At 34.4% G+C, this 18,667-nt stretch overlaps 1 protein-coding gene across 2 annotated transcripts in view; it reads right to left on the reverse strand.

The window, feature by feature from the left end:
* LOC110443309 overlaps positions 1-18,667 on the reverse strand; it is a 365,314-nt gene that overhangs the window by 345,126 nt on the left and 1,521 nt on the right. For both annotated transcript variants that reach the window (XM_021487458.1, XM_021487457.1), the window contains exon 2: positions 16,270-16,444. In XM_021487458.1, coding sequence (XP_021343133.1) covers positions 16,270-16,444 — 175 coding nt within the window. The remainder of the gene's footprint in view (positions 1-16,269; positions 16,445-18,667) is intronic.

Below are 18,667 nucleotides of genomic sequence, written 5' to 3' on the forward strand. Positions count from 1 at the left end.
CATATCAAAGATGCACCTGCATGCAAGAAAATGATGACAGGAAGAAAATGTTGACATGCAAGAAAATGTTGACAGACATTCACTTTTTATTTTTCTTCTTAACTTGAAAAGACGTGTATTAAAATGGCAAAAAATCTAATTTATAATGATAAGAAGTACTTTTTCTTCCATCTTAAGTAATGACGGAACTGGGACACAGAAAATAGCTTACTGATAGCTAAGGTCAGTGCTGAGCACCAGTCACTTAGGGGTCAAGTTTGACTCACAAAATTTCATGACAATTTAGACATTTTATTTATAACAGTCAGATTCTTTCATACCACAACTTAGCGAAAGCTTGAATCATGACCCCAAGGTCAGATGACATCAAAGAGGAGTCGTGCAGACACCCAAGTACAAATAGGGGGAGCTTGTCCCCCTCCCCTCTCTACCATAAATTACACACACATTGACTAAAGCTAGACTGAAACGTGTCTGTTATCAACAGCTATCAGTAATGGATAGTGTTTCAGGTTTAATGGATTGTCATGAATTCAATTGTTTCCAGACAAATTATCACATGCTTTCTCTCCAAGGACGTAATGCACTATACCTACAGCAAGAGATCTGATATATTCTACATATTTTGTTCAGAAAAATATATTGTCTGACTAATTTGTAAAAGTATTTTTAATATACACCATAATTTCATATCCATGGAATATTCAGACTTATTTTTTAAATCACATCACTCTTCAAATAACATACTTTTGATGATAAAAAATTCAATTCTTTTTCTTAACTAGTAAGTGTTTTAGTAAAAAGGAATACACAAAACTATTTGTTTATAACAATCATAACTGGGGTTTTTAATGAAGACAATGTAGATTTATTATTAAGGCAAAACTGATCAGAAGAAGACCCCAGATGTAGCACCATCTGACTAAACTCACAGCCATTTTATGTCTGGTGAGATATAGAAAAAATGCTGAAAAAAAACCTAAATCAATGAGAGAACTTCTGTTTATTTATAGCTCAGGAAGTTGACAATTTTCTCCATATTTATCAACAGGCTACATGTAAATATTTGAAGTAGGCAGATATACATGTTTACTTTCTAAAAGCATTTCCATGTTCGAATTGGCACCAACTAACAAAGGTTTGAAGAATAAACTGTATTTGTATGTACAGTAAATGTCTGCTATATATGTTGTCATTATATTCAATTAAATTGTATAGATATGAACATAATCAAGCTTTACATAAGTTTACAGCAGTATAAAGTACTGTAACAAACATAAGTTTACAGCAGTATTAAGTACTGTAACAAACATAAGTTTACATCAGTATAAAGTACTGTAACAAACATAAGTTTACAGCATTATGAAGTACTGTAACAAACATAAGTTTACAGCAGTATAAAGTACTGTAACAAACATAAGTTCACAGCAGTATTAAGTACTATAACAAACATAAGTTTACAGCATTACAGCATTATGAAGTACTGTAACAAACATAAGTTTACAGTAGTATAAAGTACTGTAACAAACAATTTTACAGCAGTTTAAAGTACTGTAACAAACAAGTTTACAGCAGTATAAAGTAATGTAACAAACATAAGTTTACAGCAGTTTAAAGTACTGTAACAAACATAAGTTTACAGCAGTATAAAGTACTGTAACAAACATAAGTTTACAGCAGTATAAAGTACTGTAACAGACATAAGTTTACAGCAGTATAAAGTACTGTAACACACATAAGTTGACAGCAGTATAAAGTACTGTAACAAACATAAGTTTACAGCAGTATAAAGTACTATAACAAACATAGGTTTACAGCAGTACGTATTGTAACAAACTTTCATGTATCATAATTATGTAGTTCAAAGAGAAATTAAGAAATCCTAGCTCTAACTTACTTAATACTTCGGAATTTACTTCATGGTTTAACTAAAGTTTTACAAGCATGAAGGTATATGATCATAGAACCAGTCAGAACATTATACGTACATGGGACATTTTTAGTGTGATTTACATAGCCATACGCTTTATACCTGCTGTGAAATTACACCTATGGAGATAAGGAAATGATTTTGAAGAGTGGTGAAACTGGATAAAGTCCAGTTATATCTTTAAACCAAATTGTCAAAAATTCCAACCTTTGAATTGGAAGAGTTCAAATGTGACCGCAGGGGTGAACAATTTAAATACAGTAATACAGGCACTCTACAGTAATCTCGAAGTATAGGATATGATTCATGAACTTTATCACATAGGTATATACAACCGATTCAAGTAGCATGTTGGACTGTCGTAAATATCAAATCATTTTCTGTGGGTAATATATATCTATAGAGGGTCCATTAACAAACATCTGTGTGACTCAAAAATAAACAAGACATGAGCACCTACAACCAGAAAAAAGAAGGCAAGAACGCCCAACAGGTAGAAAATACATCTTAAACAACCACAGGTACAAACGACAGTAACATCACCAACGGGCAGAAACAGACAGCATTCATATATATATACTGTATCTAAAGCTCATTTTCAGTTATTTTATTTCACTGCATCAGTAGTTTGGTAAATATTCAAAATATAAACCCCACAAATCAACTGGCATTTAGAGTTAGGCAGGACAATTGACTGGAACTAAAGAACACAAATTCATTCTAGGAACAAAACTAAAATAAAAGTTGTAAATGCTAAACAATATCATATATTTGACCTAATTGACATCTCAGTTGTTGACCTTCAATTTGTCCGTTTAAAAATTGACATTAAGTTGATAAATCTAATTATATGCCTCTGACCTTTCACTAGCTTTAGTAAATATAACAATGGCCTTCAACTTAGTTTCCATGACAATGACCTTGACTTTGATATCAATGTCATAGACCTTTAACCTTGTAATTCACCTTTGTTTTTGTTATAAGAGTAGTATTAATTGACAGCAGACTCTTCCTTTGTCATACACATACCTGTCTTTCCAATTTATTGGATTATATTCAATAGTATAGTATTGATGTCTTTTGGTAAATCAATTTCAATTTTTCACACTTGAATTTGATTGAATTGCGATTGACAATGCAATAAATGGAAATTGTCTTCGAATAGAAGAATTAATTAATAGCAGTCATGCTGGTTTACATGTTCCAATGATGTAATAAGGTTTGCTTCGTGACAATATCTGTTTCAGATACTGAACACCTTTCACAAAGACACTCAGACCAATTCTGTATTTAATGAGAAAAACGTGTAAGAATAATATCGTAATTGCTATCAAACATTTTAAAACATCCATCTGCATCATCACAAGTTAAAGTCACAATAAAATTTTAAGAAATGATAACAGACCCCAATTTCACAAATGTACGTAAAGTAGTTTCTCAAGTTTTCCTATTAGAAAGTATTTCTGGAAAATTCAGAAATCTTTCTTTAAATTAAGATTTTTCCGTACTGTATTTCCAGTAATGCTTTCCTATGGAAAAACTTATATCAAGGTATTTATTTAGGTTAAGGAATGTCTTGGTGAAACTGGGACGACAATTGAGTTATCCAAAATCATAAATGAAATCTTTCTTCATGGAATTATATAGGATCAACATGATCATCAAAGAACAGACAGAGCTGTAGTCAAATCTATCAAGTAATTCACTATCAACAGCTTATCTTTACTGTAATACTGTATGGTACCAACTCATACGTTGCTGATAATTTGTTTATAAAACTGTCCTAAAAATAATCCTGTTTAATTATCACAAATACAAGTAATCAGGGCCCACTTGTATAAAACATCTTGAGATTTCCTCAAGTCTAAGATTTTCCATAGACAGTACACTGTTTGAGATTTTCCTTAACTTTTAAATGTTTTATACAAGTGGGCCCTGTTGTTTAATTTTCGGGTCTAAAATTTGCATGTTCTTTAATCAAGACAATTAATTACAAGAGCTTAAGTATAATGTTGAGTGTGCTGAAGATTGCAGCGGCATACAATTTGTGTGATTCCCTCTCAAAGTCTCCGAATATTCTGCAGTGCACAGGCAGAACTAAGAACCTGGAAGTACAACAACCCTGAGCAACAAACATCGCGGTGGGTCTACACCTCCCCCTCTTGTCAATATCTATAATCTGAATTATTTATTGAATGATAAGTCGTGTGATGGCCATGCGTTCTACTGAAGTGCATATATTTGGCTGCTATTAAAGACTTGCATCAAAGAGTACACGTATGACGTTAGAAATTATTGAATATTTCCTCAGGCCTGCTTTTTTTTTACCATCCGCATACTATAGATCAATCTATTTCAATAATTAACCAGGTCTTTTCATTTCTTCACAATTAATTAACCAGCTCTTTTCATTTCTTCACAATTATTCAACAGTTATTCTTAGGATAAAAATAAGATTATTCTTTGTAGAATGGCTTCCTACATACATAAAAAGAGTTCTCGTTTTCACAGACGATTCAAATTTTAATCCCTGCTGATAGTTTTTTTAATGGAATTCTAGACACCTGCCCCGAAATACTCCCAGCTAGCTCTGTGCTGACCATATGTCAGAGAAAAAATCATTTTTATAAAGAATACTTCTTACAGTTAACTCATTCACCCCTGAAATTTTATAATGAATTATTCCAACCTTTTAATGGAAGAGTTCAAATGTGTCTTCAGGGGTGGATGAGTTAATGTTGGACTTCAAGATACAAGAACAAATACAAATACTCAAACTCAGAGAGCTAACCATATGTCAGAGAAAGAATCATTTTTATAGAATATACTTTTTAAATTGAAGGATTTTCTCCAGGTAACATTTAATCTAGGAATGATTTATTAATCGTTTAAAAATACAAAAATGACCAACACACAGGTAGTTAACTATCTTTGGAAATTGTGACACTATCTTTAAATGCATCTGCAGAAAAGTTGGGTCATAGCAACAAGACACACAACTAATTTCATTATGAAAATGCAGTATTATTCAAAGTTTTGTCTAAATATTATCTGAAAATAATGTTAGTATCATGATTCATTTAAAAAAAATCTAGTAATTCAAATGTCTAGAATTAAAATCTATTTGAATGCTAGGGCAGTGTATGAAGAGGCGGCATATGTATCTGATAATGTCTGGGAAGGCATCATTAGTATTTTCATGCAAATAAACATAATAATTAATTTTATGAAAGATATATGCTTGCTTATACCCAACAAAACAAGAGTCCCAAGGGTTTTGAATCACTCAAGGGACTATTTTGGAAACAAAGTTGAAATCTTCCCAGTAGTTCAAGACAGCTAGCCCCCAGGATCGAGGATCAGCCCCTTAACTTATTCACCCCCTGAAGACATTAGAACTCTTCCAATTCAAAGCTTGGAATAGTTCATTATCAAATTTCAGGGGTGAATGAGTTAACTTGCATACCTTTGATCCCAATGGGCTAATTGCTACCAATTTAATTTGGTTCAAATCTGTCCAGTTCTTTGGAAGATGTCATTTAAAGCCATCAGCCTGATGACTGCTTCTGTTCCAGCCACTCGGACCAAAGGATGGTCAGCCCTTTTACTTGTAAATTTTTTATCACCATGGCATAGGAATGCTGACACATAAATTTGGATGAATTCTGCTAAGCAGTTCCTGAGGAAATGTTGTTTAAATCAAAAGTTAACAGACAACAGATGAAGCACATACAACCACATCTCATCCAGTTACCAAATATGCACAAGGTGAGCTAAAGTATGATATTGCCAAGTGGATAATTGTAACAGCTTGTTCAACAACCAATTTACCAGGAGATGGAATATGTTAAAAAACAAGAGGCCCATGGGCCTTAACGGTCACCTGAGTCTATAGTATTTATTTTTGTTGTTGAAATATGTACCAATTTGAGTAAAAAATAGTATAATGTTAACTTAACTTTGTCAGGACCATGAGCTGATCATTCCTAGACCAATTTTAAGTGAGATCGGCCTATTAGAACTTAGTAGCAAAATAGCGGCCATGGCAGCCAAATTGTATTTCTGATTGACCCGAAAAATAACAACACTTTGTCAGGACCATGATTCGATCATTCCTACAAAGTTTCAGTTCAATCGGCCAAGTAGATCTTTACTTTAAGTTTGAAATAGTTTACCAAAATGGCAGCTGTGGTGGCCATATTGGATTTCTGATCGACCTGAAAAATAACAACACTTTGTCAGGACCATGAGTCAATCATTCCTACAAAGTTTCAGTTCAATCGGCCTAGCAGAACTTGACTTTAAGTTTGAAATATGTTTTCAAAATGGTGGCCGTGGCGGCCATATTGGATTTATGATTGACCTGAAAAATAACAACACTTTGTCAGGACCATGAGTCGATCATTCCTACAAACTTTAAGTTCAATCGGTCCAGCAGAACTTGACTTTAAGTTTGAAATAGGTTTTCAAAATGGCGGCCGTGGCGGCCATATTGGATTTCTGATCGACCCGAAAAATAACAACACTTTGTCAGGACCATGAGGCGATCATTCCTATCAACTTTCAGTTCAATCGGCCCAGCAGAACTTGACTTTAAGTTTGAAATGTAAAATGTTAACGGACGACGGACGACGGACGACGGACGACGTACGACGGACGACGGACGACGGACGACGACGGACGAAAACGGATAGCAATAGGTCACTTGAGCTAAAGCTCAGGTGACCTAAAAACTGAAAAATGAATCAGAATATTTTACACAATGAAACAGTTTTTGGAGTTTAAAAAAATTAATCTGTATATTTTACACAATGAAAGAGCTTTTGGAACATATCTCGCAACTTCTAAATAAAAACTAATAAGAGGTCACGCCCAAAATGCCAAATAGAGATGTCAGATGTCTCGTATAAACTTTCCAGTGATAGTGAACTACACAATGTATATATAGGTTTACCCCGTCTGTGTGGCGTACATGTAACTATGCCCATTCACATCAACATCTTGATAAGCGACTGGTCTTGTAATATAATTTTTAACTCCACCCACCTTTATAAAATTAAAAAAAAGATAACTTTTTCTTTTATTCCTGGATCAAGTAGTCAGACTTCTGATCAGCTTCATTCCAAATAAATGTGAAATTATAAATGTAAAATATGTTCTTTGAAGATTATTGAAATTCACAAATAAATACCTTAATCTTGATACATGCAGATTCATAATACACACATTAAAATAACAGCAACAAAATTAAATACATTATAAAATTTTAAAACATTTTATTAAAAAAAACATTATCATTCAAGTTTACGATGCTTTGAAAACATAAGTCCTCTTGATTCTAATTTTATAATAATTTGGCAAGCTTACAAAAGGGTTATTTAATGTCCTTAATACTATAACTTTTGTACCTACTCAGCTAGTGAAGTAAATGTATACATATTATGCATACACAGGTTTCATGCGATCATGTCTAAAATTTTAAATTAAAAAGATTTTTACAATCCACATGACACAAATAAACTAATCAGATATGCAGTACATGCATGGTTGTACCAAGTGCAAAGCACAAAACACCCCCTCTCCCCCAACCCCTCCCTTGAAACTGACTGAAGTTAACTTAATTAAGTTTCAGAGATTTTTCAAAAGAACTGAGGGTGGAGGGTAATAGCGAGGAATCTTACACTTTTACCTTTTTTTAATCCAGAAACGCTATCCAGTGCCTAATTTTTTTTCCAAAATGTGTTTTATTATGTAAATGCACTTAGTTTCATTTGAGCCAATTAAATTATTCACTCCTACATTTTGAAACTGGACTTTCCCAATCTTTGATTTCGTAAGGTTCAAATGTGACTTCAGGGGTGAATGGGTTAATTAATTAATTAACACCTATCAGGCTTTCTTTTAGCACAAAAAAGTACTTCATTTTATTGCAGTTATATTAGAATTTCCTTTTTAATCATACTTCCCAACTCTCCCTATTTAGGAGGGACCTCCCAATTTTGGATTCTTAAATTTAGTACTTTTAACCAGTGAATTTGCTAAATTATTCTTATACTCTCATATCTAATGATTTAATTCATCTGAGAGAACAACTCAAACATGTCATTTTGTCTCTAGGGGCTATATACACATACACATTTTTATTCATGTTTTAATTTTGAGCATGCAGAATCTCTCCCATGGAAATTTTTAAAAAGTTGGCAAGTATATTTTTTACCAATTAAACTTAGATTTGATCCAAAAACGTGAACTTCAGCATAATCAGGGTAAATCAACAGAGGAACCCTAGATGTAGTTACAACACGCATTGTTTATTTCAATGAAAGCTCTTTAATGTAGTTTCATACAATAATTTAGGCTACTACGTCATGTGTATTGTTCCTATAGATGTAATATTTCATCGTTCTGACAACAATAGAAAGTGAACTTTTCACCCTTACCCACACATATACTTTATACCTGATCTACGCTATAATCGTTAAACGGAGTCAATGTATTCACCTACACACCCTTACAGCGAGGATAATTTGCTTATTCTACTTAAGTCAGAACAGATTAATCTGGCAAACTTGGATAAAAATATCAAAGGCAGAAAGCTAATATATATTTAAATTAATTTTTAAAGACTATCACGTATGGGAAACATTTCAAAACTATAAACTGTGTACCATGATTATACTTCGTTTAAATGAAGGGGAACAAGACAAAAATTGACATGACTGCGTTATTCCTTTCTATAATTATTAATTCATAAACCAAACATTTCAAACAAATCTACCATTGACCTCCGTTCTTCAAGGAAAACCTGTGCTTCTTTTGGAACCATTCTGTCCTGAAGAGATCCTTTGATGTTAAGGGTCTTCTGATCTGCCCCTTTAAGGGACAACCTGGTACAATTAGAGATTAACTGTCTAAAGAAATCCCTTTGATGAACAGATTGTCTTTGGAAAGTACCTGTATTCCTATTAGAAATCACCTGTGTTAAGAGAACACCTGTCTTGAGCGTAAACCTAAATGAAGAGAATTCCCTTTTTGATGGTTTCAAGTTCAAGTTTTAAGGTTCAACTTGATTGAAACTTAAAAAATAATTTGAAACTTGAAGAGAACACCTGTCTTGAGAGAACTAGAAATACAATTTAACATCAGGAAACATCTGTCTCAAGTGAACATCTTTCATCAGAGGTTAATGATATCATACAGGTCTTGATAGAACCTCCGTTTTCAGATAAGAGATAATTGATCTTTGAGAGAACACTAATATTTGGAGAACATCTTCCTCAGAAAAAACACGAAGAAACAACTGCCCAATAAGACCAATAATATTTACTAACAAATTTGTCTATAAACTGCCCAATAAGACCAATAATATTTACTCACAAATACTTTTCTATAACCTGCTTAATTAAACAAATAGTATTTACTCACAAATACCAACTATAACCTTCCTCATATAACCAATAATATTTACTAATAAATACTATCTTTAACCTGCCTTATAAGACCAATAATATTTACTCACAAATATTTTTTTATAACCTGCCAAAAAAGACCAATAATATTTACTGACAAATACCATCTATAACCTGCCTCATATATCACTATATGTTTCATTCACAAAAAATATACATAACTATATAATATGACCAGATTTCAAGTATATTAATCTTTTCTGGTATGTGTCAACACATGATTGCCAAAAGTATACTCATAAAGGAAGGTCACGTCAATTTCAATCAGTTGCGTGTCCCCGAAACTGACATCTGAAACCTTTACATTTTCTTTTGGTCACTGCATTGCAAATGGGAATTTTCATGAATTCTGAATTTCAAGTTGTAACAAATATATAATGTAACACCTTTTTGTGTGTGTGTAACAAGTACGTTGATGTGAAATGGGATACAGAGACTCAGTGTGTGTACCCTCAGTACGTTCATGTAAAATTTGATAAAGTGACCCAGTCTTTCAAAAGGTGAAACCTGAGTTATTCCAACTTAATGAATATATTTATTAAAGAAATAAAATGTTTCAAATTACTTGGGAAAGTTTTTCATAATTAAGGAAGTAAAAAATAAAAAATATAGTGACTTTTGGTTCAAAGATGTTAAGGGTGTAAATTTAGAAGTTTGTAATTTCAATTTAAATCATACTTTCTGGCAAATTAACAAATAAAAGCTAACAAGTCATTCAAGTTAGAGCAAAGATGTTATACATTTACATTAATCTCCTAAAGCATGATCAGCTTACTATATCAAGTCTTTCCTGATTAATATATTACAAAATTACAGAAATGTTTTATTAAATGATTCTGTAAGTGTTGATTATCATATTTATACCCATTTCTGAAGGTTGACGATATCCTCAGCAAAAAACAAGGAAAAGGGTACATACAGAGGAAATGGCAACCAATACTTAATAGCTTGGTTGGTATTTTAATAGGATTTAATAGAATATTAGTGGATGCAGGCATCGGTGCCTCTATATCCACATAAATATAATTTGAAATACATAAAGATGATAAACATAAAATGAGTCTAAGATGCCGCTCTATGATTGTACTTCAACTCAAGATCTTTCCAGAAATTTTCCTCAAAGTCAAGTACTTTTTAATTTTGCATTTATATTAATCTTATTTTAAACAATTCTTATGTTTGACAAAGATTGCAACACAACACATTACTTAACAAGGACCAAGCTATTATCATATGACATCTTACCAAAATATCTTTTTTAATACAATGTATCATGTAAATTAAAACTATTTTTGTTTAGAAGCTGACCAACTTTCCAAACCATTTCATCTATTATACTTTAAGTTTGGAATGTGTTGGGCTTGGCCTAGCATACCACCAAACTCTTATTAAGATAAATATGTGTGACTTAACCAATTTAAACAAGTGTCAACTTATCAAATTTATCACAAAGTAATTAAATTACCACATGAACTTTCTCATAAATAAAGTGGTTAACCTCAAATTGATATTTGATACCCTACCCATATAACAACTAATTCAAGCCGACACTTGCTGATAGTGGTGACGCTATCAATAAACCATTGGCTCTAGAATTAGCATATAGATATATATAATTATCTTTCTTGTTAATTTAATCAAGTATTCAAGTGTTTCCGCCCCAATGTACGGTGCAATTAAAAATGAAACCATACAGAAAATGTCACATTTGAAACTAATTGTAGAACTGGACAATTTATTTACCCAAAAATTGTTGGAGTTCAAACTTGAACGCATTTTTATATAATTAGGCATTTGTTTCTAAACCAGAATGTGTAAAAAAAATTGTAGAATACATCAATTTTGGTTCATTTCAAAATTTCCAAAATCATGCAAGTAGTTTTAAAAAAATGTATATGTACATCTCAATAAGAAATCCAACAAACTTATATATTTCAAATTTGTTTCCAGATCTATCATTGCAATAAAGAGACCTTGATTATTTTTTCATTATCCTTGCTCTCCAGCTCTTAACTTTCTACAGTAGTATGTTACGCTATCAACAAACTGAGCTTTATTCACTATTTCTCCACCCGTGACACAAGAGGTAGGGGTGTTGGGTGTTGAAAAATATTTCAAAAGGTGAGATTCTGACAAGAATTTTTAATTTGTATCAAAACATGCATGTCTGAGCCTCCAGATCGCAATACATCTGTACTTACATGTATATGTTTAAGTACATACCTCACCTAATTCAACTCTATTATTAGCATATTAATTTACATTATGTTTTGAAATCTAGAATCCAATCATGCTGATGAAAATTAGCCAAGCTCTGCAGACAAAAAACACAAAATACTTTCAATTTGTTGTTTCCTTGCCCAGACAACCAATTGATTCCAATCTACACATGTGTTCCTGTGGCTGAGTTACACCAGTTATTGGTTCCAATCTACACCTGTGTTCCTGTTGCTGAGTTACACCAGTTTATCATATTGATTTTAACAAATAATGTCTGATTTACCTCAACCATAGCATACCCAGGTTCTGAATGATATTTACTGATAGTTTTTATTAAACATCCAAGTACATGTTTATAAATTGTAGTTTTTGCACTTAAAGGGAAGCAACTCTTTCTACATTTGCCACCTGAGTAAATTTACATTCATACAAACTTTTGACCTCAAAATTTACGGACTTTTCAAGCGTTTTCAAGACAAATTTTGAAAATTCAAGGGGTTCATTTATATCACAAAATAAACAAACAATTTTAATGAACAACAAGGCCTTGAGGGGCTGGGTTTGAAGGAAAGTCATCAGCATCCGTGTTAGGATTTGGATTAGGAACAGTCGAGGTAGGTCTCAATGTACTTGTGTAACACAGTCAGTGTTACGATGTTGTATAAATAGATTACATATATCTATCAGGAATAGAATTGATTACATCGGGAATATCTATCAGGAATAGAATTGATTACATCGGGAATATCTCGGACAACGCTTCAAGTCTTAATTGACTCAGCATGTGGGGCTTATGGACCCCTGACAGTCAATGTTACAGTGTTGTGTAATTGATCACGTATGTCGGGAATATCTCGGACAACCCGTGCAATGGTACGACGTTGTGTAACTGAAACTGACCATCTATATTTGTGTAACTGAAACTGACAATCTATATTATGTAGGGCTTAATTATATTGGGAATAGCTCGGACAACCTGTATAAATAGATTACGTATATCGGGAATATTAATCCAGATTACTATGCACGAAACAATTATAATCCAGTATAAATATAACCTAGAAAGGGGATAATGGGGGAGAGGAGCAAGGGACAGGTAGAGAAGAGGCCAGAAGGGCTAGGGACAGCTAAAGATGGGCTAGAACTAGTACAGCTAGAGACAGCTCGGAGACGACTGAGAGCGAGACCAAACGATAGTGACCGATCCTAATACTTGAGGTTACAGAATAAAATTTTAACCAACCATTAACCCTTGACACACATGTTGTGTTACACTTACCGTTGAAGTAGAGGGTTTGGTATAAAAGTCTGTCAAAGGCCGAGTCGAAGTGGTCCCCGAAATTTTCACATGTTTTGACTTTTCATATATGATTAAAGGGCGTATTCCCCCATCTTGCCCATTTTGTTACACAGCGAGCACATAGCAGAAGTACATGCTATCACCCTCGAACTCCCTCACCCAAACAAATCTGGGATCGTCAAGCCATTTAACGTTAAAAACACACTTCCCCATCGCAGTTGTTCGGTTCGTGTTCCCCTCCTGTTAACAATGCTCTTAATGCGCATGACCGTATGTCACTTTGGCACTTTGACTACAAGACTTACTCAATTCAAACGCAGTAATGACACAGATTGAAAAAGTAAAACCGAAAACTTCATCGGTATATATTTTCCTGAATTATTAAAAATTACGATCTGCAATTTGACGATCAATCTGTTTAAATAAAATATCATTGTTTGCGACGAATGTTTACAAAATACTGAATTAATATGACAAAAATGGATACCCAACTAACTTCACTGATTTTTAAGGGTTTTTTAAGGACTCCCATTGATTTTCAAGGATTTTTCAAGGCTTACAGTAATTTTCAAGGGATTTTCAAGACAGACATCAAATTCAAGGCTTTTTCAAGACCTGTACAAAACATGTATTTGGAAATCACCTGGGCTCACCAAGAGCAAGGTGCAGGGATTACATACAACCTCAGAACTACAGACAGATGCTCAAACCATTGAGCTACCTCATTTCACAGATGAATGACCCTGGCCAGATGAATGACCCTGGGCAGATGAATGACCATGCATGCCAGATTTTCTACCCTCTTTCCTCAGAACGAAACTTCTTTAACACTCGCCATAACAACACATTGTTCATATATTTTTGTAACTAAAAAAAGAAATTATTCTGGAAAAATATTAGCATTTTAACAAATAAGAAATTACTAAAAATATCACAAACCAAAGTGAATTCAGAAATCTGTGTTGGGAACATATTAGAAAATTAGTGTGAATTAAAATACATCTAGATATCATGATAACTAAAAGCCTAATGATTTCTGACAATATGAATCAGCACTTTTAATTTAATTTAAAGTAAATTTGAACTAATGATTGATTTGTTAGTTAAGGAACAGTTCTGCAGTTGTCTGTGGACTTCTAAAAGCACAATATGCATTAAGCAATTTCTTGCTAAGGAATAAACAAACAAGTCAAATGTTCCCAGGTTTGGTGGGAGGGAGGGACAGCACACGTTTGGTTAGTGCTCCAATTGCAATGTCCCAGTGTATCTATGGATCCTCGGATCCATAACATACTTAGTAAAAAAAACATTTTGGGCATTACAGATGAGTATAATAGATGTTTTACACATATAAGGGAGGTTAAAAAGTTGGTAAATAATTTCATATTGATGAGACTCATGTCCAACCGCCAAGGAAGTTTTAAAAGAAATATGTCGAAATGCAGCTTAAAAAACAGAAAAACTGAAGTATATATATATTCATCTTAGAAATTATTTAACATCACAGAAACTAGGGGTAATTACTCATTGGTTCAACAAGTCATTAGGGGGCACTGAAAATAAAACTGGGCTAAAACATTCAAACTTTCTACAGTTGCAAAACCCATGATCTGGGAGAAACTAGCCACCAGCAATTCACCCATGTTGAGATCCACGATACAAGAAGGTTTTATAACTGAGGGATCATGTGATTTTGCATTATTTTGCATTTGAAGAAGAAGCTTCAATAATTCATTCGGAATTTGCTGATAGCATAAATTATGTATCTGTTTTCTCAGGCTAAACTGTATTTCTTGTTGACCAATGCTGGGTTTCTGTTAACTGTCATTTAGGGATACATGACCTCCTAAAATGGCTGTTGACCCTCAAAATAATAGAGGCTTGCCACATATAGAGGTCAGAATAAATGTGTAACAGAAACAGTCACCTGATATATTAATACAGAGAGTTGATTTTTGTTTTTTAACATGAACAGAAATATTATTCAAAGTGACAAAAAACAATAAAACCGCCTTATTCAATATCTAGCATGCAGATTTAAGACTGAAAAGTATTTGAAACTAGCACCTCTGATTCTAAACAAGGAAAATAAAGGAATTTTATTTTAGCACACAGACTCCATTTGGGCCCTACCCTAGCCCTTGGGGGTAGGGATGGCTCAAAATTTTCAAAGTATCAAACTGTCAACTAAGGGTTATAATTCCAATCAAGTTATCAACATGTAATATTCAAAGTATCATTTGCCATTATAAACCATAATAAATTTTGCCCCCCCCCCCCTCTCCTTCCCAAGGGGTAAACGTGAGACCCTAGGGTCATAAAATTCACAATTCTGGTAGAGCATCTAAAAAACCCTCCATCTATGAAACGTATTTGATTCTACCATATCTGGTCTTGAGAAGAAGATTTTGAAATTTCAGTCAATTCAACCCTTTTTGGCCCCACCCATCAGCCCCTGGGGGTCAGTCAGGGCTGATATGTGCATACCATCAAAACTGCTATCCAATACTGATAATGCTATCCCAAATTGAATTACTTCCAATGGCAATTAAACAAATGTTGGTCCAAAATGTGATTTCCCTATATAAACTATAGTAAAGTTTACCCCCTCCACAGGGGTAAATGCGAGACCCCAGGGTCATGAAATTCACCATTTTAGTAAAGCACCTTAAGACCCTTCCATCTATGAAGAGTATTTGATTCTACCATATCTGGGTCTTGAGAAGAAGATTTTTGAAATTTCAGTCAATTCAACCCTTTTTGGCCCCACCCATCAGCCCCTGGGGGTCAGTCAGGGCTCATAGGTGCATACTATCAAACTGCTACCTAATACTGATAATGCTAACCCAAATTGAATTACTTCCAATGGAAATTAAACAAATGTTGGTCCAAAATGTGATTTCCCTATATAAACTATAGTAAAGTTTACCCCCTCCCCAGGGGGAAACGTGAGACCCCAGGGTCACGAAATTCACAATTTTAGTAAAGCACCTTAAGACCCTACTATATATGAAGAGTATTTGATTCTACCATATCTTGATCTTGAGAAGAAGACTTTTGAAATTTTAGTTAATTTGACCTTTTTTGCCCCCCCCCCCCTCTCAGGCCCCTGGTGGCTGGGGACCATATAATTGACAATTTTAGTTGACCTTTTGGCCATGGAAGGTTTCTGCAAAATTTCATTGAAATTGGTTCAGGGGTTTTGGAGAAGAAGTCGAAAATGTAAATTGTTTACGGAAGGATGACGGACGATCGACGACGAACGACACCGGACAAAAGGCAATCGCAATAGGTCACTAGAGACTTTGTCTCAGGTGACCTAAAAAATGGACTAACATGATCTATCTTACCTTTGTAAGAAACATTTTCTACAGCATTCGACGACAGAACACTTATTTTGGTCAGTCACATTCCCAGACCCTGATTTTGAAGCCCTGGTATCCATGTTGTCCCCATCTGGAGCATCTTGTCTGCCAAGGGAAAGATCTTGGTAGCAGCCTTGATACCATCTGCTGTCACTGGCAACTGCAAAAATTAAAAGAAAACAAATATTGTGTCCTTTGCATTATTACACATCAAATTCAAACAAAAACATGGTGAGTAAATGTACTGGAAAATTTTGAATTCAGTTTTCAACCAAAGTACAATTTCAAGATAGAACTGTCTTTCTATGTTTTGTTCAGTTTATCTTTAAGTACTCAAAGGTTTAAACCACTCTACCAGGTACATCAGTGTTCACCGATCAGGAACATCTGTGTCTACTGTACCAGATACACATATGTCTACTGTACCAGGTACATCTGTGTCTACTGTATGAGGTACATCTATGTCTACTGTACCAGGTATACATGTGTCTATGTACCAGGTACATTTATGTTTACTGTACCAGGTACATTTGTGTTGACTGTACCAGGTACATATATGGATAATGTAACAGGTACATATGTGTCTACTGTACCAGGAACATATGTGTCTACTGTACCAGGTACATTTGTGTCTACTATACCAGGTACATTTATGTCTACTGTACCAGGCACATTGGTGTCTACTGTACCAGGTACATATGTGTTTACTGTACCAGGTACATATGTGTCTACTGTCCCAGGTACATTTGTTTACTGTACCAGGTACATTTGTGTCTACTGTACCAGGTACATGTGTGTCTACTGTACCAGGTACATATGTGTCTACTGTCCCAGGTACATTTGTTTACTGTACCAGGTACATTTGTGTCTACTGTACCAGGTACATGTGTGTCTACTGTACCAGGTACATATGTGTCTACTGTACCAGGAACATATGTGTCTACTGTACCAGGTACATTTGTTTACTGTACCAGGTACATTTGTGTCTACTGTACCAGGTACATGTGTGTCTACTGTACCAGGTACATATGTGTTTACTGTACCAGGTACATATGTGTCTACTGTACCAGGAACATATGTGTCTACTGTACCAGGTACATTTGTGTCTCCTATACCAGGTACATTTATGTCTACTGTACCGGGTACATTGGTGTCTACTGTACCAGGTACATATGTGTTTACTGTACCAGGTACATATGTGTCTACTGTACCAGGTCCATTTATGTTTACTGTACCAGGTACATTTGTGTTGACTGTACCAGGTATATATATGGATAATGTAACAGGTACATATGTGTCTACTGTACCAGGAACATATGTGTCTACTGTACCAGGTACATTTGTGTCTCCTATACCAGGTACATTTATGTCTACTGTACCAGGCACATTGGTGTCTACTGTACCAGGTACATATGTGTTTACTGTACCAGGTACATATCTGTCTACTGTACCAGGTACATTTATGTTTACTGTACCAGGTACATATGTGTCTACTGTCCCAGGTACATTTGTTTACTGTACCAGGTACATTTGTGTCTACTGTACCAGGTACATGTGTGTCTACTGTACCAGGTACATATGTGTCTACTGTCCCAGGTACATTTGTTTACTGTACCAGGTACATTTGTGTCTACTGTACCAGGTACATATGTGTCTACTGTACCAGGTACATTTGTGTCTACTTCACGAGGTACATATGTGTCTACTTCACCAGGTACATATGTGTCTACTTCACCAGGTAAACCTATGTATACTATACCAGGTACATCTGTGTCTACTATACAAGATACATCTGTGATGACTGTACCAGGTACACCTATGTCTACGGTACTGGGTACATCTGTGTCTACTGTACTAAGTACATATGTGTCTATTGTACCAGGTACATGTATGTTTACTATACCAGGTACATATGTGTCTACTATACCAGGTACATTTGTGTCTAGTTTACCAGGTACATCTGTGTCTACTAAACAAGGTACATCTGTGTCTACTGTACCAGGTACATCTGTGTCTACTGTACAAGGTACATCTGTGTCTATTGTACCAGGTACATCTGTGTCTACTGTACAAGGTTCATATATGTATACTGTACCAGGTACACCTGTGTCTTCTATACCAGGTTCATATGTGTCTACTGTACCAGGTACACCTGTGTCAACTGTACCAGATACATATATGTATAATGAAACAGGTACATCTGTGTCTACTGTACCAAGTACAAATGTGTGGACTGTACTAGGTACATAATTGTCTATTGTACCAGGTACACCTGTGTCAACTGTACCAGGTTTATCTCTATCTATAGTACCAGATATATTTATGTCTACTGTACCAGGTACATATATGTATACTGTAACAGGTACATATGTGTATATTGTAT

The sequence above is a fragment of the Mizuhopecten yessoensis genome, unplaced genomic scaffold, assembly GCF_002113885.1.
Source record: "Mizuhopecten yessoensis strain PY_sf001 unplaced genomic scaffold, ASM211388v2 scaffold716339, whole genome shotgun sequence".
In the NCBI taxonomy this organism is placed as follows: domain Eukaryota; kingdom Metazoa; phylum Mollusca; class Bivalvia; order Pectinida; family Pectinidae; genus Mizuhopecten; species Mizuhopecten yessoensis.